Raw genomic sequence first — 25,496 nt, 5'->3', positions numbered from 1 at the left:
CTCTGTGAGTTTGAGACCAACCTGTTCCATAAACCTAGTTCTAGGATAGCCAGAGATATTACACAGAGAAACCCTGTCTTGAAAAACAAAAAAGAAAGATGAAAATTGTAACTTGTTCACTGTGGTTAAAGTTAACTATCACACATGGCTTTTAAAGCTGTCCAATTTTCCAGCTTTTGTCCAACTCCTTACTCTTTAAATACCTGGCCTTTTTCTTCCCCTGCATCTCTACTTTGTTCTAGTTTTTCCCCTACACATAAATTCATAAAGTAAATTTCTAATTGCAAATTGCTAAAACTAACTCATAATCTGGAACTCAGAGGATTCCAGATTCACATGCTACTTCTTTCCATAATCTTCCTCCGTTTGAATTATTATATATAAAAGCGCCAAGTTTGTCATGGAATTAGTGACTACAAGTGAGTTTTGCTAACCGCAGGGGAAGTTAGGAAATTGAGGTGCTAAAATATAAAGCGGCATACATGGTAGATGGTGCTGGTGAAAACTATGGCCGTGTTTGCGGGAACCTTAGCTACTCCACTCAGTCGTCATTGTGTGCTATCTGTTAGGCTGGCTACAGGGCAGGCACACTAATAGGACTGTCCCTGTGCCCCCCCCCCCCCGCCAGATCCCCGAATGAGAAACAAACGGGCCCTGGTCACAGTTTTCTCACCTGACAGGTGCCCAGAGGGTGAGAATCCTTCCTTTTGGGACTCTTGGCTTATCTAAGCCCTTCCTGCTAGAAACCTTATGGAAACACTTCCTTAGTGTCTCCTCATCAGGCTTTGTGTTCTGCCCACTGAGCAGCCCCATCACATGAGAATCTTATGGGCCTGGTCAATCAATACTTAACACATTTAGGATGCTTAAAATAGCTGGTGCATGCACACACTTGTTTTTAACTTTAAAAGTTGGAGACAAGGTGTCACTATATACCCTTGGCTCCCCTGGAACTGACTGTGTGGTTGCAGGCCTGCCTCCTAAGTGCTGGCATGAAGAGCATGCGCCCTCCTTGGGGCCCTCTGGTTGGCACTGTGTTTGTCATGGGAACCTGGCTTGCCTTTGGGTCCAGGCCATGATATTGAGCATTTTCTTTGAAGCAGTGTTTAATTTCCTGCACACGATCTCTGCCCTCTGGAACTAGCTAGTCTAAGAAATTGACAGGCCGATTACAGAGTGTAGGTGGCCAGGTGGCGGTGTTGGCGGCAGTGGTGGCAGGACACACTTTTAGTCCCAGCATTCAGGAGGCAGATCTCGAGTTCAAAGCCAGCCTGGCCTACAGAGTAAGTTCCAGAACAGCTGGGGCTACACCGAGAAACCCTGCCTCGAATAAACAAAATGACAAGAAAACGGTGCATGCTGGGTACACTGGTGGTGCTGGCACTGGAAAGGTGCGCTTGAGAAAGACTCACGTTCCGGCTCCAGCACCCAAGCCTGGTGGCTCAAACACCTGCAATCCTGCCCCTAAGGGAGATAACCCTCCTCCTGGCCACCGAGAACAATTGTTCGTGTGTGCACATACCCAATCACAGGCGTGCATGGATGCACAATATGAAAAAAGATACTTTAAGGCGTGCTCAGAGTGGGCCCCATGGTAGAGACCAGGAGTCTATGCAAGTTCTCAGCCTGTGTGTGTGTGTGTGTGTGTGTGTGTGTGTGTGCGTGCGCGCGCACGTGTGCGTGTTGGGGGGGGGCTTGTTTCTCTGACTAAAGTTTTGATCTAAGTGTTGGCTTTCCCAGTCATCCTGGTTCCACATTTGATCGCCAGGCGGAGGCCCTGCTATCACATTGGGGGGGGGGGTGATACAGAGGGAAGAAAAGGGGGTGGGCTGTGGAGAGTGAATAGGCCCTGTTCTGGCTACTCTAACAACCAACCATAGACTTGGCAGTTCATACACGGAACAGTTACCCAGTGCTGGTAGCCGGAAGACCAGAGTCACAGTTTGAGAAGGCTTGGGATCTGAGAGGATGTTTTCCAGGTCATTGGTGGCCTTGTCATTGATCTGTTTTGCCCAGGTTCCTGGAAGAATTAGGGTCCCTCCACAATGAATACGGCTTAGAGCAGCCAGGGAGCCAGCTTCTGGAGAACTGACTGCTGTTGCTTTGCAAAAGGCCTTTTTATTGTTTCATAATTTACATCTCTGAGCAAGTCAATTTCCACATACCAAAACCTCTTATCTGGAGTGGTTTGGTTTGCCAAGTCCTCTCATAACCAAGTGTTGCAATGGCTTTGAACCCTTCAGGAAGAACTCAGACAAGAATCAAACACTTCGGAGAAAAGCTATCAGTAACAAAAGGTAGCAACATAAAAGGCAGTTCTGCTGGAGCTGGCGGCGCACGCCTTTATTCCCAGCACTCGGGAGGCAGAGGCAGGCGGATCTCTGTGAGTTCGAGGCCAGCCTGTATTCCAAGACAGTCTCCAAAATTACAGAGAAACACTGTCTCGGGGAAAAAAGAAAAAGAAAAGAGCAGTTCCAAGCCAGATGCAATGCTCTGCAGGGCCTCCCATAGATGGAAATTCATGAGGCTTCCCACCTCCTCAAGGCCGCACACCAACTATGTTCGGGGTTAGGTTTCCAGATAGGAACTCGGGGAACACCTTCACATCATAGCTAATAAGGAGAGGGTTAGGGGATTGAGAGCCAGGGAAGGCCGGGTGAGAGGGTGACTGAGAGCTTCAGACTTGGGCAGATGTGGTCAGATAACAGCTAGTAAATATACACATCTGGGGAAGCCTGATGCATTTGAAGGGGTGTTTGGGTGAGATGCTTCCTGTGTGGGTCTCTAAGTTGCTAGGACATAAACCAATAACAGAGGGCACCTTGTTCTGCCTCCAGCACGAACCTCTGTGGCCAGAGAGGTTAAGAGCCTTCTGGTTCAATTCCTAGCGCCCATGTTAGGCAGCTCACAAGCGCCTGGAACCCCCAGTTTTCAGGGGATGGAAACCCTCTTCTGAGCTCCATAAGCACCTGTACCCACACACACATAAATACAAATGATTTTAAAATAACGCTAACTAAACATGAGCGGCATCACAAGAGTAGATTACTGGCAGGCTCTGAGCACGGAGCCACCTGCTCCCACAGGCCAACCTCCCTCGCCACTAGCCAATACTTCCTTTTCCGAAAGAAGCACAATGCTCTTGGCTGGCACGAAGTCTCTAGGAAGCCATTGGAAAAGGAGCAGGGTGCAGTGGCACACACCATCAATGCACTTTGGAAGCAGAGGCAGGAGAGTGGAAAGTTCAAGGTCGGGGCTGGAGGACGACTGGGTGAAGTGCTTGCCTTGGAAACGCGAGGACCCTGGGAATCTGACTTGGAGGGACAGAGGGAGAAAGGATGCCCATTGCACTCTACCTGAGAATGTTGTGAGAAGCGTGTAGCATCAAAAGCATAAGAGAAGCAGAGCAAGCAGTGATTTGGAGAGCCTCACACTCAGCACCGAGCCCCCGGGACACAAGCCATGTGTGTACAATGACCGGAACCGCCAGTGGACTTCTGAGGCCAGAGTGTTTCCAGGACATGGCTACAGCAAAATAAAGCTACGCTTGTTCAAAAGATATGGAAGAAAATGTAAAATACGAAAGCGTTGGACAAGGAGGGTCACCACACTGAATGTGAGGGAATGGCTTTCATACTTTTCAGTTACACTTTCTGACACGCAGGCGTACAGAGTACAGACTGAAGGTCCAGGAAGAAACACGCTCAAGAGAAACCACTGAGTTTCTGAGCCAGGCAGATAAAAGGACTTGGTACTTGCATATTTCTGGGCACGTTTCAAATTGTCCTTTATGATGAGCATAAGTTACATGACTAAAAACTTGTGGGCACATACAGTGATGCCTGACATCATTGACAAAAACTCCCAGGAAGCCATTTCCCCCTTTTTGGATGGGAGCATGGCTCCAGCTGTCCCAGAGGGGCAGTGAAGGGAGAGGTCAACCTCGTGAGGTCCACTTTCCTCATCTCTGCAGCCAAGGCAATGACCCTTCCCGATGTGCACTTATCTCCATGCATAGTTACCGGGTCACAATATTTTCCTGTCTGCTCAACACACTGGGTGCTTTGGCAAAAGGGAACCAACCAGTTTTCCTTGGGGCTCACATATGTGGTTGCTAGTAGAACTATGTTAACTGCCACTTGGAGAGGCCTGTAGCATGAAGCTAGACATGGAGGAGAGCCAGGAGGTATCATTTAAGCTCTAGCTTCATCTGTGCCCCATGACTGCAGCATTTCCCAGTAATGTAAATTTGTTTTGTTTGGTTGTTTGGTTTTGGCTTTTCGGGATGGGTTTCTCTGTGTAGCTCTGTAGACCAGGCTGGCCTCACCTCATAGAGATTCGCCCGCCTCTGCCTCCTGAGTGCTGGGGTTAAAAGTGTGCGCCACCACTGCCTGGCTGTAAGATTTTTAAAAATCTAAATTCTCAGGGCTAGAGAGATGGCTCAGCAGTTAGAAGCACATACTTCCTGCTCGTGCAGAGGACCTGAGTTCAGTTCCCAGCACCCGTGTTAAGTGGCTCACAACCATCTGCAGTTCCAGATTGGTGCCCTAGTCTGGTTTCCAGCACTAATGGGCACATGTCTTACATAGTTACAAAAAAAAAAAAAATCCTTCTTAAAAATAAAACATGCAACAACAACAACAACAACAAACTTGCTTAAGCTATATGCAAGAGTCCTAGCAGATCCATTGTGGAAACAATAGCAATCGTCATTGCTGATCCATACTTACCATGTACCAATTATCCTGTCGGGCGCTCTGAGTTGTGAGTTGGTCGAGGGAAGAGGTCACTCCATGATGAAGTTTTAGGTCTGTGTGGCAGCAGGCAGGTCCAGCTCTGATGGACTTAAACAGCTGTACAAAGGCATATTTAACAATCCCTGCAGAAAACTGTTTTTTAGATAAACGAGTTCCTCATACCAGCGTCTCTGATCTAATCTATACACTTTTCTGAAGCATCAGACCCCTGCCCCTTTAGTCCTTACTGAGACTCATTTGCAGTGCCCAATAATCCAAGGCCTCAGGTGTGCCAGAGCGTCTTGTGACAGAAGTCATGCAAAGACTATGAGCTGTATCAGAAAAAAACTCTAAATCACAGAAAACAGTCGCTGATTTTCCACCAAGATTCCTTCAAAGTTGAGATACTTCAGAAAACAACTGTCCACTCTAATGTTTACCCGGATACAGCGACTCTGCTAGATTCCTACACCAAACACCACATGCCATATACTATTCTAATCTTGTTCTGTGTATTGAGCTACTTAATTATAAATAATCACCTGGATTTCCCGTGGGTTTCTGGACCCAGAGACACAGGGCATGGAGGTCAACAGAGTGGAAAGAGGATTGAGATGTGGATAGGACCAGGGTGAGATCTCTTCAGAGAGAGGATGTAGGCTACAAGGGCCAGGGAGATGGAGGGAGGGAGGGGCCAGCGAGATGGAGGGAGGGAGGGGCCAGTGAGAGGGAGGGAGGGGCCAGTGAGAGGGAGGGAGGGGCCAGTGAGAGGGAGGGAGGAGCCAGGGAGGTGGAGGGAGGGGCCAGCGAGATGGAGGGAGGGGCCAGCGAGATGGAGGGAGGGGCCAGTGAGAGGGAGGGAGGGAGGAGCCAGTGAGATGGAGGGAGGGAGGGAGATGGCTCACTGGGTAAGACATTTGCCACCATGCCTACAATCTGAGCTGAATCCCCGGGACCCACATAATAGAACAGACTCTCAGTGGTTGTTTTCTGACTGCTCCACACACACAACACCACTGCATATGCTCATGCACCATGCACACACACACATACACATACATGTACACACACATACATACACACATACACACACACTCATATACATACACGCACACACACACTCATACACACACACTCATACACATTACACACACACTCATACACATACACGCACACACGAACAAACACAGATAAATCTAATTAAAATAAATATTTACAGCAAGGACCACTTATACTTTAAAAAGAGAAAGATAAGGAAGACAGTCCAGGCAGGAGGCCAACAAGCCTGCACAGAAAGCCTGGAGCAGATGAACCCTCAGCTCAGGTTCAGGTGAGGAGTGTGGTGGCACGCTCCTGTAATCCTTGCAATGGAGGCTGAGACAGGAAGTTCAGGAATTGGAGGCCAGCCAGTGCTACACAGCAAAACACTGTCTCAAAGCTCTCAGAAGGGAGGATGGATCAGCCTTCCCAGGAAGGCTGGGCAGGGCCCACCCAGTGCCACAGGGTTCTGGTTGTTATTAATGGTGCAGCTCCTTCTGGCCAGGCTCCATCCAGCCCTGCTCCTCCATGGCGATGTCCATCCGCCACCACACCCTTGAAGGTCACCCTTTCCATGTGTGACTGTCCTGCCCTCTGCTGGACGGCCTGTGTAATGTACGATTTTTTTCAATTTTCCCTTTTTCCTTTTTGAGCAGGGCCTCAGAGCCTTGGCTGGCCAAACTCAAAATGATCCACCCGGCTCTGCCTCTTAGGTACTGGAATTAAAGGTGTGTGCCATCACACCAGGCTACACTTCTTGGTACATGTTTACTGCCTGAAAATTATCACAATAAATACATGGATGTGTCAGGCGCCAATCCCTCTCTTGAGCTGAGCTTGTATGGCATATAATCTCCACATGTGCACATGGTAACCATATCAAATGCACACACACACTCACACACACACACCCCAAGCCACTGTGTGCAAGATATAGGAGGAAGTCCAGCACTCTGACCCAGGGATGAGGCTCAAGAATGAACACAAACACACACCCCACACTTCCTGGGTGACTCGAAGTCCGCTAGACTGTGTGCTGAGGTCTCATCTCAGAGCATACTGCCCCTACCCTCTTGAGTCTCCATAATTCCCAGCAACAAAACTTCCCCCATCACTGTGGCCCTTCCCTAAAGGGGGCAGGATAAAAGGATGTCAGATCATACATGAAGAAAGACAGTATTCATTGGAGGTCACAGAATCACTTAGGCCAAGGGAGCCCAAACTCACCTTCACTGGATATAAAACTCTGGCCTGGTGGATAAGGGTCCAGTGTATTCCAGGCTGGTCAGAGGCAGGAGTGGTGGCCCACGCCTCTAATCCCAGCACGAAGGAGGCAGAGACAGGGAGATCTCTGTAGTGAGATATTCACTTTGTCCGCACCTGTGGCACAGACCACACCCATTGTGGGTGGGGATGGGGCAGATGTTACCTGGGGGAACTAAGTCTGAGGAGACCCCCGCTCCGCCCCCCCTTGGTCTCTTGCTTGTAGTACTGGACAGGAGAGCATCCGGAGGCATCCTTGGGACCAGGAACCCGCTGGTGTTCATCTGTCTCTGTTGTAAGTTGTTTCTTCCTGAATTAACGTCTATTCAGCCTATTTGTTTCTCCTGATCCTTATTAAACCTTAATAGATCTCTGTGAGTTTGAGGCCAGTCTGGTCTACAATAGCTAGTTCCAGGACAGTTAAGGCTGTTACACAGAGAATCCCTGTCTTGAAAAACAAATGAAGATGCCTCCACATTGGAAGTGCTAGAATTACAGGCTTGCGGCACCACGGCCTATTTACACGGTGCTAGGGATTGAACCCAGAGTTCCCTGCGTGACTTACGTGCACCCTGTATCTGAGCTGCAGTCCAGCCCATGGGACTCAGGTTCTCAAGCTTGCAAGGCAAGTACTTTACCGACTGAGCCTGACTTTGAACTTCTGAGATTCAGGTGAATACCTGCACTCACAGATTACTCCAGGCTGGGGATGGCCCAAGGCTTCGTGCTTGGGAGGCGAAGAACATTCCATCAGCGATACATTCTGTTGGAATAGCTGTAAGGGTGTCTGGGGCCGGCCTGCCTGCCTCCTTCCTCCCTCCCTCCCTCCCTCCCTCCATCCCTCCCCCTGTCCCTCCCCCTCCCTCCCAGCCTCTGACTTGACTTTTCACAATCTCCCCACTTAAGTCTAGCTATCCCTCCCACTTCATGGGAATCCCTGGGGACATGGACAATGGGTAATTAAATTGTGCTGAAATTATAATGTGATGAGGACTTCTGGGGATCATGGTCTGGGGTAGGAAGACAGACATTTATTAAAGAATTACACATGGCAATTATCACAGCTTCGGGGCTGGCACCCAAGGGGGTTCCTGTGGGAACCCAGGGCGGCAGCTGCGACTCCCACTGGGCTGAGTGGGAGTGGGCAAAGCTGACTTTAAGGGAAGCTAAGATGTTTTCACAGCCTGGCGAGGCAAGGCATGCATTCCTGCTACCTCAGCTCTCAGGAGATTCAGGCAGGGGGACTTCTGGGAGTTGGCGGCCAGTCTGAACTATACAGTGAGTTTTAAGGCAGTCTGGGCTGCATAGTGAGCAAGTTCCAGACCAGCCTGGGCTTAAACAAAACCAGGGGCTAGAGAGCCAGGCTAAGAGTAGAGGGTACTGTACTGCTCCTGCAAAGGACTCAAGTTCAAATCCCAGTACCACACTAGGCAAGTCACAACCACAACTGTTGTGCTACTGTTCCATGGAGTCTGATGCTCCCTTCTGACCTGCGAAGACACCTGTGCACATGAAAACACAGACACACACACACACACACACACACACACACACACACACTTCTAAAATATCTTTTCAAATGTGAAAACAAAACCAGAGGGCTGCTAAAATGGCTTAGTGGGTAAAAGGAGCTTGCGGCCAAGCTTGATAACTGGAGTTCCATCGCTGATACCCCAAGTTGTCCTCTGACCCTCCCCATACACACAACAAGGTCCCCAGGGTCCTTTATGGATCATAAACATGGTACCCTCCTCTCACAAGCATATTCCCTTGGGTGGATGAAGGGCAGGTAGTCTAAGAGCTTCCAGTTTTTGTTATTTTTTGTTGTTTGTTTTTCACAACAGAGTTTCTCTGTAGCCCTGGCTGTCCTGGAACTCACTCTCTAGACCAGGCTGGCCTTAAATCAGAGATCTGCCTCCATCACCGCCCTGGCTTCATTTAATGTTGCAGCTACACTCCTGTGTTAATCTCTAGAATTTCCCTCACTGTTTCCTGTTGTGTTTCCCTGTTTCTCTGTTCTAAGGGCTTTTATAGTAACTCACTCAAACCCCAGTCATGAGGCCAGTGGCTTTTTTGTTTTGCTTTATTATGTACACAGTGTTCTGCCAGAAGAGGGCGCCAGATCTCATTACAGATGGCTGTAAGCCACCATGTGGGTGCTGGGAATTGAACTCAGGACCTCTGGCAGAGCGGCCAGTGCTCTTAACCCCTGAGCCATCTCTCCAGCCCTTTATTGTTGTTTTCTATACCCCATGGACAATAAGTAAACAGGCCAATGAGAACAGAGCAGCAACGGCTGGCCTTGAATGGCTTGTTTTGTAAAACAATTGGTTTGGCCGGGTGGTGGTGGCTCACACCTTTGATCCCAGAACTGGGAAGGCAGAGGCAAGCAGATCTCTGTGAGTTCGAGAACAGCCTGGTCTACAAGAGCTACAGCCTCCAAACCTACAAAGAAACCCTGTCTCAAAAACAACAAAAAAGCAGTTGGCTTGGTTTCCAGCATAACTTGCACAACACAGTGATGGATTGTTTCTAGAAGTCAATACTTTCCCCCTGCCAGTACAGGAGGCACAAAATACCTGTTTATATAAGATAGTTAAAAAAACAAAGCATGTCACACCTCTAATTCCAGCACTTGGGAGGCAGATCTCTACAAAGCCAGCCTGGTTTACAGGGCTAGCTCCAGGACAGTCAGCAATACACAGAGAAAACCTGTCTTAAACAAAACAAAACAAAACAAAACAAAACAGAAGGGTCGCAGGGGGGCTGGAGAGATGTCTCGTGGTTGGCCGTTCCTCCAAAGGACCCAGCCAGGTTCAATCCCCGGCACCCATATGTCAGTTCGCTACTGTCTGTAACTTTAATTCCAGGGGATCCGGCACCCTCACATAGACAGACACGTAGGCAAACCCCAATGTACATAAAAACGAACAACAACAGCAAACTAAAATACATCTGTAGCTCCATTGGTAGACGGGTAAAGTGCTTGCCTGGCACACATGCCTGGGTCCAATGCCCAGCATGTGGGGCGCATGTCTGTCAGTTGGGAGACGAGGATCAGGAGTTCAAGGTCATATAGAGTTCTCTGCTACATATTGAGCTCCAGGTTAGCCTACACTACAAAAGACCCTGTCTCATGAAAGAAAGAAAACGTTATTATTAATCAAGAGCCTAAGACGCTGCCAAGCTTCTGGAGTAGCTCAAGGCTGCAGCGGGCCTCAGCCAGTCAAGATGACAAGGCCAGACTTTGGTCCCCGCCTCTCTGCGGCCCACCCGCTGCCAAGGAGACCCAGGGACCCATAGCTTGAGATTTCTGCCATCAACCACTGTCCTGTGGCAAAGTGTGCCTGTGCAGGCAGCAACTACAATTCCCAGAATTCATTGAGTCGGAGCTTAAGGGCCTGTCTAAGCACTCGCCTGGGAGTGTACAGTACTCTATAATGACAACAAGCTGGACTGAAAGCTTTGGAAAATGGAAAATTGGTACTGATACACACTTTTTCGGCCTTTAGCAACACTGCGCGGATGCCGGACTCCAAGGTCACAGATAGTTGCTCAAGAGCAGAGACTTCTGGGAAATGTAGTTTCCTGGGCCAAGGGTGAACACTGCCTCTCAGTCCCTTTTGCCTGCTTTTTCTTCCCTCCCTTCATGCCTGCCTCCTTCCGTCTTCTTTTTCCTTCTGTCTTTCCTCTTGTCTCTTTTTATTTCTTTAAAATGATTTTATTTTATGCTTGCTGCTGCTTAGCTCTTTTCTCCACTTACACAGTTCAGGATCCCATTAAGAGGATGTTGCCACCCACAGTGGGCAATTTTTCACACTTCACATGCATGATAACACCCCCCAAATGCATGCCCAGGGGCCCTTCTTCCATGTGATTCTAGATTCTGCCAAATTGGCAACACTCACCATCACATCCTGTCTTAATAAAATAAATAAATAAAGCTGGACAGTGGTGGCACACACCTTTAATACCAGCACTTGGGAGGTAGAGGCAGGTGGATCTCTGTGAATTAGAGGTCAACCTGGTCTACAGAGTGAGTTCCAGGACAAGCTGGAAAACTATACACACACACACACACCACACACACACACACACACACACACACACACACAAGCCCCCCCTTCCCTCAGTGAAAAGGAGTTAAAAGAGCTGGGGATGTAGCTCAGGGTTGAATGCCTGCCTAGCACATTAGACAGTATGTTCAATGCCCACCACTACACACACACACACAGAGCACCTCGTAAAACCAGAGGACTGAGTGTCCACAGGGAATGACAGACACTAAGGAATTTGTCACTGATTTTATTAAATTTACTTTCACTTTGCAAACACCAAAGCCACTAGCCTACTTCAGCAGGAGTTTCCGGTTTTGTCTGTATGTACAAGCCCTGGTCAGGAGGAAAAAGAGGAAGGTTAAATGGGTAGGTGGACATGCCTGGGAGGACAGCACTTGGGAGGCTGAGACAAGAGGACTGTCCTAAGTTCCAGGCCAGCCTGGGCCACAAAGCGAGGCCACATCTCAAAATTCACAAACTGGGGCTTGAGGTGGCCCAGAAGGTAAAGGAAGCTGCCAATAAGCTTGTCGCTCTGAATTTGAGCCTCACAACCCATATGACTGAAGATGAAAACAGACACTAGAGAGCTTTCCTCTGACTTCCACATGCCTGTCCTGGCATGCATGCATGTACAGTACAGACAGACATACAGATAGACACACACACACACACACACACAAAACAACGGGTAGGTAGGTAGATGATAGAGTGATGGATGGATGGATAAATAATGGATAAATGGGTGAATAGATGGATGGATGGATGGATGGAAGATGGATAGATGGGTGGGTACATGATGGATAGATAGATGGATAGATGATGGATGGATGATTGATAGGTGGATGGGTAGATGGATGGATTATGGATAGATGGAGAGATGGATGGATAGATGATGGATAGATGATGGCAGAATGGAAGACAATGAAGGCTGGAACTGGCACACACAGCAGGGACTCAGCCAGAGACATCGTTAGTTTCTGGTCAGGACAGGGAGAATGTGGAATCAAGGGAACCAGGAGCAAGGAAGGATGGACAGAAGGAGAAATAACAAAAGGACAGAAGCAGAGTACCATGACTGACCAGCGCCTCCCTCAAGCTTCGTCTCCCTCTTCCCAACCCCCAGCCCTTACCCCAAGGGGCCTTATTTGGAAATAGTCTTTGTAGGTGTAATTAAGACAAGCTGACATCATCCTGAGTTTAGGTCTGGGTTGTATCCAAACACTGGCATCATTACATGAGAAAGACAAGACCACACTGTGTCTCCAAGAGAAGACAAAAAGCCTACCTGATGAATGGGAACTTAGATTCCACTGGCTGGGGTTAGACTGGGGGGGGGGGAGTGCTCCACAGCACATGAAAGCCTGCAGCCCACCCCCAGAACTAAGTAGGTGAGGCACACTAGTAAACCCTGCACCAGGGAGGTGGAGGACGGCCATTCTCAGCTACACTGTAATTTTGAGACTAGCCTGGGCTACATGAGACCCTGTCCCCCAAAACCTAATAGAACAATGAAAGCCTGGCATCTATCTGTCTTCAGTTTTAATCTCCCTTGCTAACCTGCTTACCTGAGAACTTAGTGTTAAACGCAGGATTGTCTACCCAGTCAGACCCCTGTCTCTCTCTCACAAATGGAAGAAACAAATCTAAGAGGGACTGTGCCGCCTGTGCCAGCCCAGCCCAGAGGACTCTGGCCATTGTCCTTCCTACTCCTTTAGTCTCCTTGCATAACAGAAGCATAGCAGGGATGGGGCTGGAGAGACGGCTCAGTGCTTAAGAAGAGCATTGATGTCTCTTCCGGGGGCGGGGCACAGGTTTGACTCCCTCTACCTATATGGTGGCTCACAACCATTTGTAACCCCAGTCCTAGGGGATCCAATGACCTCTTCTGGTCTCTGAGGACACCAGGCAAGTCCATGGTGCACAATCTTACATGTGGGCAAAAACCCCCATACACCTGAAAAATAAAAAGATCAGCCCAAAGCCAGGTGGTGTGGGGCCTGCCTTTAATCCCAGCACTTGGGAGGCAGGGGCAGGGGGATCTCTGTGAGTTCAAGGCCAGCCTGGCCTACAGAGGGGTTTCCTAGACAGAGCTGTTACACAGAGAAACCCTGCCTTGAAAAATTGGGAAAAAAAAAAAAAAAAAAAAAAAAGATCAGCCCAGGACAAGCTCCCACTGAGCAGCAGTGGGAAGGGAAGGCTTGTTCTCTCAAGGACTTGCACTTCACATCTTGCAGAAGCAGGCCTGAGATTAACAACCCAGCCAACCAAACTCTGACAGGACTGTTCATCTGCTCACGGCCCCAACCCCCTACCCCAGGTCCTCTGTTTGCATGCAAATCTCTAGTTACCGAGCTGCAATATTTTAACTTCGTCTTCCCAACATGGCCACTGTGACTGAGAATGTCTTCCCTTCCTGCGTCTGTTTGCTTCCCTTGGGGGAAAGTGGTGAACTCAGTCACTTAGAATCTGCTGGCCCAGGACTCCACTTACATGGAGCAAAGCTTAGCTGGAAGACACAAATTAACAAATGTCCAGGGCTGCCAGCAGCTGAGGGCAGCTGAGACCGTCGTGGAAGAAGCAATCCACCCCGGCCGGGGCCACTCATGACACAGGGGGACAGAGGGTGTCTAGCTTACACATTCAAACCTTTACATGTTTGACATTTGCTTCCGTATTCATTCATGTATTGTTATGCGTGTTTGTGTATGGGTGTTATAGCGTGGGTGTGGGGGTCAGAGGACGCGTGGGAGCCAGTTTTCCATGTGGGTCCTGGGAGCCAACTCCTGTTAACAGGCAAGTACTTGTATCCACTGAGCCAGCTGGACAGCCCCAGATAATAACTTCAAGGGATGAGAACTGAGCACAGGACTCAGGCATGCTACTCAAATGCTCCACCACTGAGCCACACTCCAGCTCCTGACTGGGGGATTCTGGGCGGGGGTTCTACCTTTGAGCCACGCCCCTAGCACCTCCCAAGAATGAATTTCTGTGGCTCCAGGCAATCTCATCGGTAGAGGTGACCCTCCTGTGTACCCTGGCTATGTACCAAGAGCTGTTAAGTTTCATCATTAATGCCAGGCTGATGCTTGTCATCCGAGCACTAAGAAGTCTGAGACAGAAGATGAGTTCCAGCTTAGCCTAGGGTACAGGAGACCCTGGGTCAAAATATTAACAGCTGGGCATGGTGGCACTCGCCATTTTTCCCAGCACTGGAGAGAGGTAGTTGGATCCCCGTGAGTTGGAGTGAGAGCTCCAGGTCAGCCAAATATACATAATGAAACACTGTCTCAAAAAGGTTTAACAAAATAATATATCAATAACAGTGATGGTGAAGAGTATATAATAATAACCCAGCTAGAGAAGATCTTGGTTTGATCAGCGCTTTCAACCTTTTTTTTCAGACAAGGTTTCACTATGTATCTCTGGTTGTCCTGGAACTATGTAGACCAGGCCGGCCTTGAACTCACAGAGATCCACCTGCCTCTGCCTCCCGAGTGCTGGGACTAAAGGTGTGCACCACCACCTCCACATCCAACTTCTCCCTCCTCCTCCCTCTCCTTCTTTAATAGAAGGGACTCACAGAGACAGCTACTTTTGTAGCTTTGGAACTGGCGTGAGGGAAGGAGAAAATGAGAGGAGGAAGGAGAGAGAGAGAGAGAGCGAGCGTGAGAGAGCGAGAGAGAGAGAGAGAGGGAACGAGGGACAGAAAGGCTGGGACAAGACTCAGTGCTTCAGAGCACGTACTGCTCCTACAAAGAATGCAAGTTGGGTTCCCAGTGCCCCGTGGTGGCCCACAACCACCTCACTCCAGCTAACAGGAAGCCTATGCCATCTTCTGTACTAATGTGCACACACTCCCCAGACATATGTACAAATATATACATACTTTAAATGGTGGTGGTGGTGGCACACGCCTTTAATCCTAGCACTCAGGAGGCAGATGCAGGCGGATCTGTTCGCGGTCTACAGAGCGAGTCCCAGGATAGCTAGGGCTACACAGAGAAACCCTGTCTGAGAGAGAGAGAGAGAGAGAGAGAGAGAGAGAGAGAGAGAGAGAGAGAGAGAGGGAAGAGAAGGGTTACTGGGAACTGAAGAACACGGGGACTGGGGGACCAAAGACCCCTTATGCGTCCATTTTTCTCCCTTCCATTTCTCCACCCCATTTCTCTTTCTTTTTGAGATGGGGTCTCAGTAGCCCAGGCTGGCCTCGAACTCACCATTAGGCAAGGATGACCTTGAACTGCTGATCCTCCATCCTCCACCTCCCAAATGCTGAGGTGACAAGTTTGTGACACCATACCTGGTTTATCCAGTACTAAGAATCAAACCCATGACGTTGATCACACAAGGCAGTTACCAACTGAGCTGCATCCCCAGCTCTCCCATTTCCTGAGATAACATCTTGCTGAGTAGCTCAAACTGGCCTTGAACTTATAGCCACGCTCCTGCTTTAAGCCTCCCCAGTGCTGGGGTCAGAGTAGTGGACCACCACACCTGGGTGGTGTCCGCGTGTGAGGGACTTGGAGGGCTAGGGGTGACTCACGCGATCAGGATGACTAAGACGACTAGGACGGCCAGTCCCACGGTGACCAAGTCGCCCACCAACACCATATTCCTCAGGATGCTGTCAGGATCGAACTTGAGAGCCATGCGGGGCTGCCCATCCACTGGGCAGTTGGAAGTGGGACTCAGCGCCAAACTACCACCCACTGTAACCTCCTCCACCCCACTGTTCACCGGTTCACCACCCAGCGCTGTGTGGGGCTCCCGAGTACCATTCACCGTGGCCAACACTGTAGCCCAGCCTCTCTCAGCAACAACCAAAAAACTCACTTCTTGTTGGATACGGGAAGGAAGCAAGAATTGGGTGTCGTGGCTCACAAATGCCATCCAAACACTTGGGACACTGAGGCAGGGTGACTACTCTGAGCTGAAGGCTACAGTGAGACCCCATCTCTTAAGGAGGGAAGCACTTCCTCCACCACATCTGCCTGCACGCCGCCCACCCTGACGATGATGGACTAAACCTCTGAAGGAAGCCAGCCACAATTAAATGCTTTCCTGTATAAGAATCGCCACGGTCATGGAGTCTCTTCACAGCGATAGAACACTGAGACAGGAGTTGGTACCGGTAATCAGGATATTGCTACGACAAGCCAGACCACGCTGCTTGACGGTGCACTGTGCACGGATTAGGAAAAGTGAGGCTTAATGGGCCATCCTAGTAGGGGCGTGGGAGACGGTGGTGCTGAGAGATGAAGCCTGGCTCTACAGGTTTTCAGAGGAGAATAATATTAATATGGAGACTACACACTGTTCTTGTGATATTTTGTCAAAGAACGTGGCTGCTGCCTGCTCTTGTCCAAAACATCTGCCTAAGGCTAAACTGAAGAGCTCCGAATCAATGGTTTTGGTGAAGGAGATTTTGAAGCAGCTTAGCATCTTTAACTGTTGCAGTGGCTACTCTCATGCAGAGCTACAATGACAAGGAACAAGCTGAGCAAGAGAAATATAAAATGCGCAGTCTTGGAGAGATGGCTCAAGAGTTAAGTGTTCTGATTGCTCTTCCAGAGGTCCTGAGCTCAATTCCCAGCATCCACATGGTGGCTCACAGCCATCTGTAAAGATTTGGCGCCCTCTTCTGGCATGCAGCCATACATACAGGCAGCAAATTGTATCCATAATAAGTCTTTAAAAAACAAGAGTGAAGGTAATAATATCAGGGGAAAATGTATTTAACAAGGGAACTAAGTTCCAGTCCCAGCCCCAGCAGAACTTGGCCGCTTAGTTCTGGCTTTAGAATCAAGGATAGAAGGGGTTATGGACTCTCCCTCCATGGCTAAGGAAAGCTGCTGCGGCCAGGCTGTGGTAGATTGAATGTAATTGGCCTCCATGAGCTCATAGAGAGTGGCACTATTGGAGGTGTGACCTTGTTGAAGGAAGTGCGTCACTGCGGGGCAGGCTTTGAGGTCTCTTTTGCTCAAGCTTCCCTCAGTGTGGTATGCAGTCCACTTCCTGTTGCCTTCTGATCAAAATGTAGCCAGCACCATGTCTGCCTGCATGCCGCCATGCCATGCTCCCCACCATGATGATAGTGGACTGAACCTCTGAACTGTAAAGCTGCCACCTCATTTAAATGTTTTCCTTTATAAGAGTTGCTGTGGTCATGGTGTCCCATCACAGTAGCAAGAACCCCAACTAAGACATGGGCCTAATGAGGCTGTTGTGTGGAGCTGTGAAGGTGAAGCCTGGATTGTCTTGGAGATGCCAGCGTCTTGGGACACCTGCTGAGGAGGGCTGCTGACAGGGAGTGGGACCTGCCCAAGGAAGAGGAGTGTGTTGCAGTTAACAAAGCTGAAGGGGTTGGAGATCTGAAGAGTGCTTTGACATTAGACATGGGAATGCAGAGTTTGAAGTTTGCCCAGCTGGTTTTTCTTACTTTAGTCCAGTATTTCCTCACCATGTTCCTTTTCCTCCTTTTTGGAATAGTAATTTATATTCTGTGACATTATAAGTTGAAGTATGTGATCTGTTTTCTTATTTTGATTTTTACAGGGAGTTACAGTTAAAAGATTATCATGAATCTCAGAAGAGACTTTGAACTTTGTGTTTTGAGATTGGGTTTGTCTGTGTAACAGTCCTGGCTGCCCTGGAACCCAGTCTGTAGACCAGGCTGACCTGGAACTCATAGAGATCCACCTTCTCTGCCTCCCAAGCCCTGTGATTAAAGGTGTGCGCCACGACAGCCCAGCCATGAAGTTATAGACTATGGGGACTTTGGGAGTTGGAATAAATGCATTTCCCATTGTGGTATGACCACAAGCCAATGGGGGCCAGGAAATGGAATGAGGTGGTCTGAATGAGAACAACAATGGACTAAACCCTGAAACTGTAAGCAAGCCCCAACTGAACGCTTTCTTTTATAAGAGTTACTGTGGTCATGGCATCACTTCACAGCATAGAACACTGACTAAGACAAATACTAAGGAAAAAAGGGGGAGGGGTATAGAGAGGTGGTTCAGTGGTTAGGAGTACTGGCTGCTCTTCCAGAGGGCCCAAGCTTGATTCCCAGCACCCACACAGTGGCTCGCAACTGTCTGTAACTGCCTAAAATACAACCAGTTTAAAATAGCTGGGCGGTGGTGGCAAACACCTTTAATCCCGGCACTCAGAAGGCAGAGGCAGGCGGATCTCTGTGAGTTTGAGACCAGCCTGTTCTACAGAGCGAGTTCCAGGACAGGCTCCAAAGTCACAGAGAAACCCTGTCCCGAAAAACAAAAGAATAACATCTTATAACAAAGAGTAAAGTGGGTAAACAGAGATGGTGGAGTATGCAGTGTAGATGCAATTTGATGGAAAGTACTGTTTTAGGAAGTGTCACCAGGAAGACATGGCTTTGAGACCTGAAGACAGGAGGGAGGGGTAGGAATAGCAGGTGCGATGGCCAGGGTTCTTTGTACTATTATCTCTGCCAGAAGGACGTGGATAGGTACGTAATGTCACAATGACTGACAGTCAATCTTCCCATGCTTTCCACATAGGAGAATATCTAAACATAAGCTTTGTTTTCTGAGATAGGATCTTCTCCCCCTCTCTCCCTCCCCCCTCTCTCTTCCTCTCTGAGAGAGACAGGATTTCTCTGTGTAGCCTGACAGTCCTGGAACTCAGATGGGACCTTTTAAGTCACATGTCTTTGAGGGTCTGAGAAGTGCGTGTGGTTGCCTTCAGCTGCCAGGAACAATGTCATCTGGGTCCTCTGGAAGAACTGTCTGTGCCCTTAACCAATGAGCTACCTACCAGCCCTTAAAATGTGTGTGTGTGTGTGTGTGTGTGTGTGTGTGTGTCAGAGGCCAATGTCAGGTGACTTCTCCAATCCCTTTTCACCCTGATTTTGACTGAACCTAGTCCTTGCAAATTCATCCAGGCTGGCCAGAAAGGTTCGGGAACCTATGTATCTCTTCACCCCACCCTGGGGTGGGTCTGCAGACAGGAGTTATGTGGCTCAGGCTGGCTTTGAACTCCAGATTTTCCTGCCTCAGCCTCCAAGTACTTATGGAGAGCCTTGAAACCCACCTCCACAGGGACAAGGACTGTCTCTCACACACCACCCTGCCTTTTCCAAGCCCACGCTTACCGTAACAGTACTTCTCTTGGATGCATTTGGGGATGATTTTCTTGCAGTGTAAGCAGTCCAGGACCTCCTCCTTGAGCAAGCCTAGGCAGGGAGAAAGGGAGATGTGGAGAAAAGCAGACCTCAGGAACCAGAAAGAGCAGAGAGGGGACAAAGTAAAAAGGGGGCAGGATCCCCTGCGTCTCTACATTTTGACAGTCACTGCCGGGCACAGCAGACAGGTCCTGTGACAGTGATTTTTTTTCCCTCTTCATTGTGTTCTTTTGTGTTGTTGAGACAGGATTTCTCTGAGTGGCCTTGGCTGTCCTGGAACTCCCTCTGTAGACCAGGCTGATCTTGAACAAATAGATCTGCCTGCCTCTGCCTCACGAGTGCTAGATTAAAGGCGTGCACCACCTCCCGGCTCCAGAAATGATTTTTCCACCATTGAAGAGTTACGTGGAATTTCCATAGGCCAGGTGACTCAGTGTTCTGGTTCTGATCATAGGATATTGCTTGAGGGGGGTGGGGGTGGGGATGGAGGGTGCTACGGATCAAGCTCTACCACTGAGCCACACTCCAGTCCCTCACTGGGGACTCTAGTGTCCACATCACACAGTCCTTTTTTTTTTTTTTTTAAATTCTGAGACAACATTTTGCTAAGTTACCCAGGTTAGCTTTGAACTTGAGACTCTCCTGCCTTAGCCTTTCTTAGTAGCTTCTATGGCAGACCTGGGCCAGCCAGCTGTTGTTTCCCTATTTGGCGACTCTTTATTGCTGTCCTTTTACACGTATGTATCTCCTGTTGTGTGCATACACACACAGGCACATGATGGAGCTCAGAGGACAACTTACACGAGTCTGTTCTCCTCCCATCATGTGGGTCCTGAGACCTGAACTCAGGGGTTAGGCTTGGCACCAAGCACCTTTACCTCCTGAGCCATTTTGTTGGCCTCAACATTTATTAATTTTTGAATCTGGTACTTTCCAGTCTTGGAGCCTCATCTGGCAGAGGGTGGGCGTGGTTCACGTGGCTCCTCCTCTTCCTGTGCAAACATTCCCCACCCTTTGCAGCGAGCTGCACCCACACGTCCTACTGAATCAAAGGAAGATGAAAGGTGTGGTAGGTGTCACGCCAGGCCACCAAACGTCCCAGGGAGTCCCTAGGCTGAGTGTAAACTCAGCATGGGGACGGTGGGGGTAAAGGAGCTACGCCCCCCCGGAGGGGGATGTGCCAGGAGAGCAGCACTTGTCGTGCTGAGCCACTGGCATGTGGAATTTGTCACTGCCACACAGCCTGTGGCACTCACAGATGCCTGAGGTCCCAGTTCACACAGTGAAGCCATTTTCCTAAGCCTCCCAAAAACCAATCCTGAAGGACCAGCAAGATGGGTAAAGGTGCTGACCGTCAAGACTGCTGACCCGAGTTCAATCCAACACCAGCACTGCGGAGGCTGAGGCAGGAGGCCCGTCATGAGTTCTAGGTCAGCCTGGGTTACAGAGTGAGGACTTGTGTCAGGGGGAGCTCAGTAGATAAGATGCTTAGGGCAGAAAGGGTTGAACGTGCTCTCAGGAGGCAGAGGCAGGGGGGTTCTGGGGGGCTTCACGACACCAAGAGACCCCGTCTCAAAAACCAAGGTGGAGGCTGAAGAGATGGCTCAGTAGTTAAAAGCATTTACTAATCTTGTGGAAGACCCAAGCTCGGATCCTAGCACCTACGTGGTGGCTGTACCCACCTGTTACTCCAGTTCCAGGGGATCTGATGCCCTCTCCTGGCCTCCATGGGCACTGCACATATGTGCTGCACAGACATATGTTCCTGAAAACACTCATACATACAAATTCTACAAAACGACTAACGATAACATGGGTGGTTGCTGGGGCATGATATCCCAGGAGAGTATCATGACACCCGCTGGCTTCCGCAGGCATGTGTGCGTGTGCAGAGAGCCTCCCTCCCTTGATGACAAGGTTCGTGGGTTTGTGGTAAAGCGAGTACGGCATCAGGGTTTGACTTGGGAGGGATGGGGGGCAGGTACGGGAGGGTGGGGGTGAACAGGAAAAGCAGGACTCACGACAAGTTCTGTGGTCACAGGCTGAAAGAGAAGGGAGCTGATGTCAGTGACCTGGGGACATGGACAGTGGGAAGGGAGCAGGGGAGGGAGGGGAGGAAGGGATGTTGGCACAAAGGGATGCTGGGAGTCACAGAGGACGGCTTTGGGGAGACTGGGGAGACACCTTTTACTTCATAAGCTTTTAAGGCTTTCTTTAGTTCCTTGATGGTGCGCTCCCTGAGGCTCACCAGCTCTTCCAACAGAGGGCCATCTGAGGAGGGAACAGATGCCATCAGTGCAGAGCCCCATGAGCTTTGAACCACTTACAGAACGAGTAAACGGGGCTGCAGAGATGGCTCATTGGTTAAGAGCACTGGCTGCTCTTACAAAGGACCCGGGTTCAGTTCCCAGCACACACGTGGTAGCTGACCGCCACAGGTACTGCACACATGGCACATAAGACGTGCAAACAAAAACACTCTTACACATGAAAGAGAGAGAGAGAGAGAGAGAGAGAGAGAGAGAGAGAGAGAGGTGCTCTAGACAAAAATGACCCATTCAGTGTTCAAAAAGAATCTGAATTCTGGAGACGCCCAAGCGTTTGGGAGTTAAAACACGTGCACAGGCTGTGTGTGGTTGAATAACCCCCGGAGGCTTGGCACATGCGAAGCGCTGCCCATCAGCCTCTCAGGAGCTGCGAGGCTGGCCTTGAACTCACTCTAATTAGGGCGGGACTGTAAGTCGCGGTCCTCCTGCTTCAGCTTCCTGAGTTACTAGGATGGCAGGCCCCAGGTAGACTCACGGATGGAAAGGATGGAAAGGTTACTACAAATGTTAGAGTAGTTAAAAGACGGCTGTAGAGGGAAAGAAACAGACGCTCGATCTGTCTTTAAGCGGAACTATCTTTATTCACAGCGAAGGGGTAGACGGCCAGAACGCCTACCGAGGAAGATAGGGTGCCGGATATGACTTCCGTGCACGCTGGGAAAGGTAGTCCCTCAGGCGGAAACTCCACAAATGCTCCAACTCTAAAAACCCTAAGTTGTCTGAGAAGCAAGCAGAAGTGTGTGGCCGCCCACAGCCTGTGATGGGCATCGTAGAGATGGGGTACCGCACACATCCTCCACTCTGTGTGACTTTGGACAAGTCACCTGGCCTCTCTGAGCCTCAGCTTTCCTCCTCCTTTGCAAAGCAGGCATCTCCAACGCCTGCCTCACAGCCAAGGCTTCTGTTAGCTACCCAGGGGGGACGCGTGGGGGCGCGGGAAGGGAGGCCAGCCAGGGGCTGAACGGTCTCCTACCTGTCAGGGAGCTGGCCTGTATGTACCGAGTCTGGTTCATGAAGGAGGCCGCCACGTTCTCCAGTTGATCCATGCCTGCAGACCAGGACGGACGGACGGGGCGCCGCGTCACGACGGCCGCCCGTCACCGCCCCGGCCTCTGCCCCTCGCGCGCGAGCACACACCCACTTTCCCCACGAACGCGTTCATGGCGTAGTCCCGGAAGAAAGGGCCCTCCATGCCCAGCAGCAGGGCCTGCGCGCGCGCCTGCAGCCCTTCCACGTGGAAGCGCTTGGGGACCGTGGCCTCGCGCAGCTGGCCGAGCGCGCGCAGCACCGACTGGTCGCACTGCAGGCAGCACCAAGCCCCGGGGCCGCCCAGGGCGCACAGAAGCGCTAGGGTCAAGGTCGGAGGCATGGTGGGGGCGTTGTGACGTCACACCGGAGGCCGCAGAACGCGCTCGCGCTCGAGGTGTGTCGTGTCCAGAGTTCTGGAATTTAGTCACTGTGCTGTCCCCCAGAGCCTGAGAAAGACGGACGGACGCACCCTGTCCTACCGCCACTGAAAGTCTCTAATTCAACAGGTTTTCTTTCCTCCCTTTTGAGGGTGGGTGTGGTGGGGCACACCTTTAATCCCAGCACGATGGAGCCAGACACAGATCTCAGTCAGTGGGTTCTATGCTAACCTGGTCTACACAGTGAGCTCCAGGACAGCCAGGGCTACATAATGAGAACTTGTCTTGGTATCTATACATAAATATATAACATAATTGAATGTTTGAGAATTTCATATGTACACTCATTCAATGTATTTTGATGGTATTCGTTCCCTATTCCCCCATATCCTCCCAGGTCCACCCCACCCCATCTCTTTTCCTTTCTTTCTCCAGTCCTCCCTCCCTCTCGATTTCTCTTCTTTTTTTTTTCCCACAGGTATATAAACTATTAACAGTGAAGGCCCAGAGACTCATTTCTTCTTGGATACACCCACAGTACGGCCGCGGCGGCCAGTGGTCTTAGTGTGCTGACCTCGGACACGAAGGCCCCAGAAGTGGCGCAGCCCTCTGTGGGCTCTGATCTTCTTCAGCCGTTCCAGGTCCTCACGTCGCTTGTTGTCTAGACCATTGGCCAGAACCTGGCTGTATTTGCCATCCTTCACGTCCTTCTGTCTGTTCAAGAACCAGTCTGGGATCTTGTACTGCCGTGGGTTCTGCCTGATGGTGACCACGCGCTCCACCTCATCCTCCGTGAGCTCTCCAGCCCTCTTGGTGAGGTCAATGTCCGCTTTCCTCAGCACCACATGAGCATATCTCCGCACCACACCCTTAATGGCGGTGATGGCAAAGGCTATTTTCCGCCGCCCATCGATGTTGGTGTTGAGTACTCGCAGGATGTGCTGGAACTTCTCAGGGATCACTAGAGACATGGCGGCGGCAGAATCGGCGGCGTGTAGGCCTCCCGTGGAAGCTCGATTTCTCTTCTAAGATGTGTGTCAGTAGCTCAGGCTGGCCCTTGAACTCCTGATCCTCTGCCCCAGCCTCTGAGAGCTTGAATTACAGGTATGCCGCACCACCATGGCTCCCTTATCTAACTGTAACTTAAACAGTTGAAGGGGCCGATGAGACAGCTTAGCAGGTCCTCAGGCCTGAGGCCCTGGGTTCGGTTCCCAGGCCCCACACGGTAAAGGCCGGACCTGATTTTAAAGTTGCCCTCCAACCTCACATTCACCACAGCATGTGCCCCTCCCACGATGAACATATAATTTTCAAAACATGTCTAACATTGAGCTTCAGGGTTGAAGAGATGATGGCTGGGGGGTTAAGAGAGCTGCTGCTGCAGAGGGATCTGAGTTTGGCTCCCAGCACAACAGCAGCTCACAGCCACCTGTAACTCCAGGTCCAGGGAATCCAATGCCCTCTTCTGGTCTTTCTGGGCACTACACCCATGTGCACACACTCACACCCATATACACATATTTTTTTTAATAAGTTGTTTTATAATGTATTATTTTTATTTCATGTGCATTGCTGTTTTGCCTACATGTGTCTGTGTGAGGGTGTCAGGTCCTGTGGAACTGGAGTCACAGACAGTTGTAAGCTACCATGTGGGTGCTGGGAATTGAACTTGGGTCCTCTGGAAAAGCAGCCAGTGCTCTTAACCGCTGAGCCATCTCTCCAGTCTTAAATGTAAGTTTTAAAAAGTGGACTTAGATTCTGTGTTGTGAAATTTGGTATGTTTGGGACAATTGGAGTGTGTGAATCTACTTCAAGTGGGAACTGTCGGAGATGCGGCTATGGATCCCACGTTACCATGACAGCAGACTGACACGTTGACACTGGTCCTGAGACCACAGAGTTCACTCAAACGAAAGCGCAGTGAAGTGTCCCTGTTGGTTTTTGTGTAAATCTAACAATTGCAATAGCAGTGTCCTAAACACAGGCCTTGAACTCACAGAGATCCGCCTGCCTCAGCCTCCCAAGTGCTGGGATTAAAGGCGTGCGCCACTGCCTGGCCACATGGAGACTTATTATTATGAATGCTCGGCCTTATCATAAACCCATTAGCCCTTACAACCTCATTTAACCTGTTTCTCTTCATCTACATTTTGCCATGGGGCTTTTTGCCTTTCTTTCATTCTGTGGGTCCTACCTTCCTGCTTTCTCCATGCGTGTCTGTCTGGCAGCTGCCTGGCTGACCCGGGGCATCTTCTTTTTTTCCTCCACCTTCTCCTTATTCTCTCTGCCTGCCAGCCCTGCCTATCCCTCTACTGACTATCTATTGGCTGTTCAGCTTTTTATAGACAATCAGGTGCTTTAAGTAAAACAAATGCAACACATCTTTACATGATTACAAAGTGCACGAGAGAGAGAGAGAGAGAGAGAGAGAGAGAGAGAGAGAGAGAGAGAACTATGCCACCTCTCTCTACCTTCTGAATGATGGACTTACAGGGCTGGGTCTC

The 25,496-nt window shown here is 49.9% G+C and overlaps 2 protein-coding genes across 2 annotated transcripts; both read right to left on the bottom strand.

The window, feature by feature from the left end:
- Window positions 1-11,326: 11,326 nt before the first annotated feature.
- Window positions 11,327-22,995, bottom strand: Izumo2 (IZUMO family member 2). The gene is made up of 7 exons (XM_051174288.1): window positions 22,724-22,995; window positions 22,560-22,634; window positions 21,444-21,530; window positions 21,281-21,301; window positions 19,230-19,310; window positions 15,639-15,762; window positions 11,327-11,428 (listed from the first exon to the last, which is right to left on the bottom strand). Exons 1-7 carry the CDS (start codon window positions 22,953-22,955, stop codon window positions 11,386-11,388), a joined length of 663 nt encoding a protein of 220 aa, XP_051030245.1. The 5' UTR covers window positions 22,956-22,995; the 3' UTR covers window positions 11,327-11,385.
- Window positions 22,996-23,485: 490 nt separating this feature from the next.
- Window positions 23,486-23,998, bottom strand: LOC127213673 (40S ribosomal protein S18-like). The gene has a single exon (XM_051174132.1). It carries the CDS (start codon window positions 23,961-23,963, stop codon window positions 23,505-23,507), a length of 459 nt encoding a protein of 152 aa, XP_051030089.1. The 5' UTR covers window positions 23,964-23,998; the 3' UTR covers window positions 23,486-23,504.
- Window positions 23,999-25,496: the final 1,498 nt, after the last annotated feature.

The sequence above is a fragment of the Phodopus roborovskii genome, unplaced genomic scaffold (assembly GCF_943737965.1).
Source record: "Phodopus roborovskii unplaced genomic scaffold, PHOROB, whole genome shotgun sequence".
Lineage (NCBI taxonomy): Eukaryota > Metazoa > Chordata > Mammalia > Rodentia > Cricetidae > Phodopus > Phodopus roborovskii.
This window is presented reverse-complemented; position numbering and strand designations above follow the sequence as displayed.

Bases quoted from the DNA above. Each gene is read 5' to 3' on its own strand.
- LOC127213673 (XM_051174132.1), bottom strand. From the start codon at position 23,963: ATGTCTCTAGTGATCCCTGAGAAGTTCCAGCACATCCTGCGAGTACTC.
- Izumo2 (XM_051174288.1), bottom strand. From the start codon at position 22,955: ATGCCTCCGACCTTGACCCTAGCGCTTCTGTGCGCCCTGGGCGGCCCC. The intron at 19,311-21,280 runs GTGAGTCCTGCT...CTCCCTGCCTAG, and splicing joins CTGTGACCACAGAACTTGTC to GCTTGCTCAAGGAGGAGGTC. The intron at 11,429-15,638 runs GTGAGTCACCCC...CCTCCTGACCAG, and splicing joins GTCTTAGTCATCCTGATCGC to GGCTTGTACATACAGACAAA.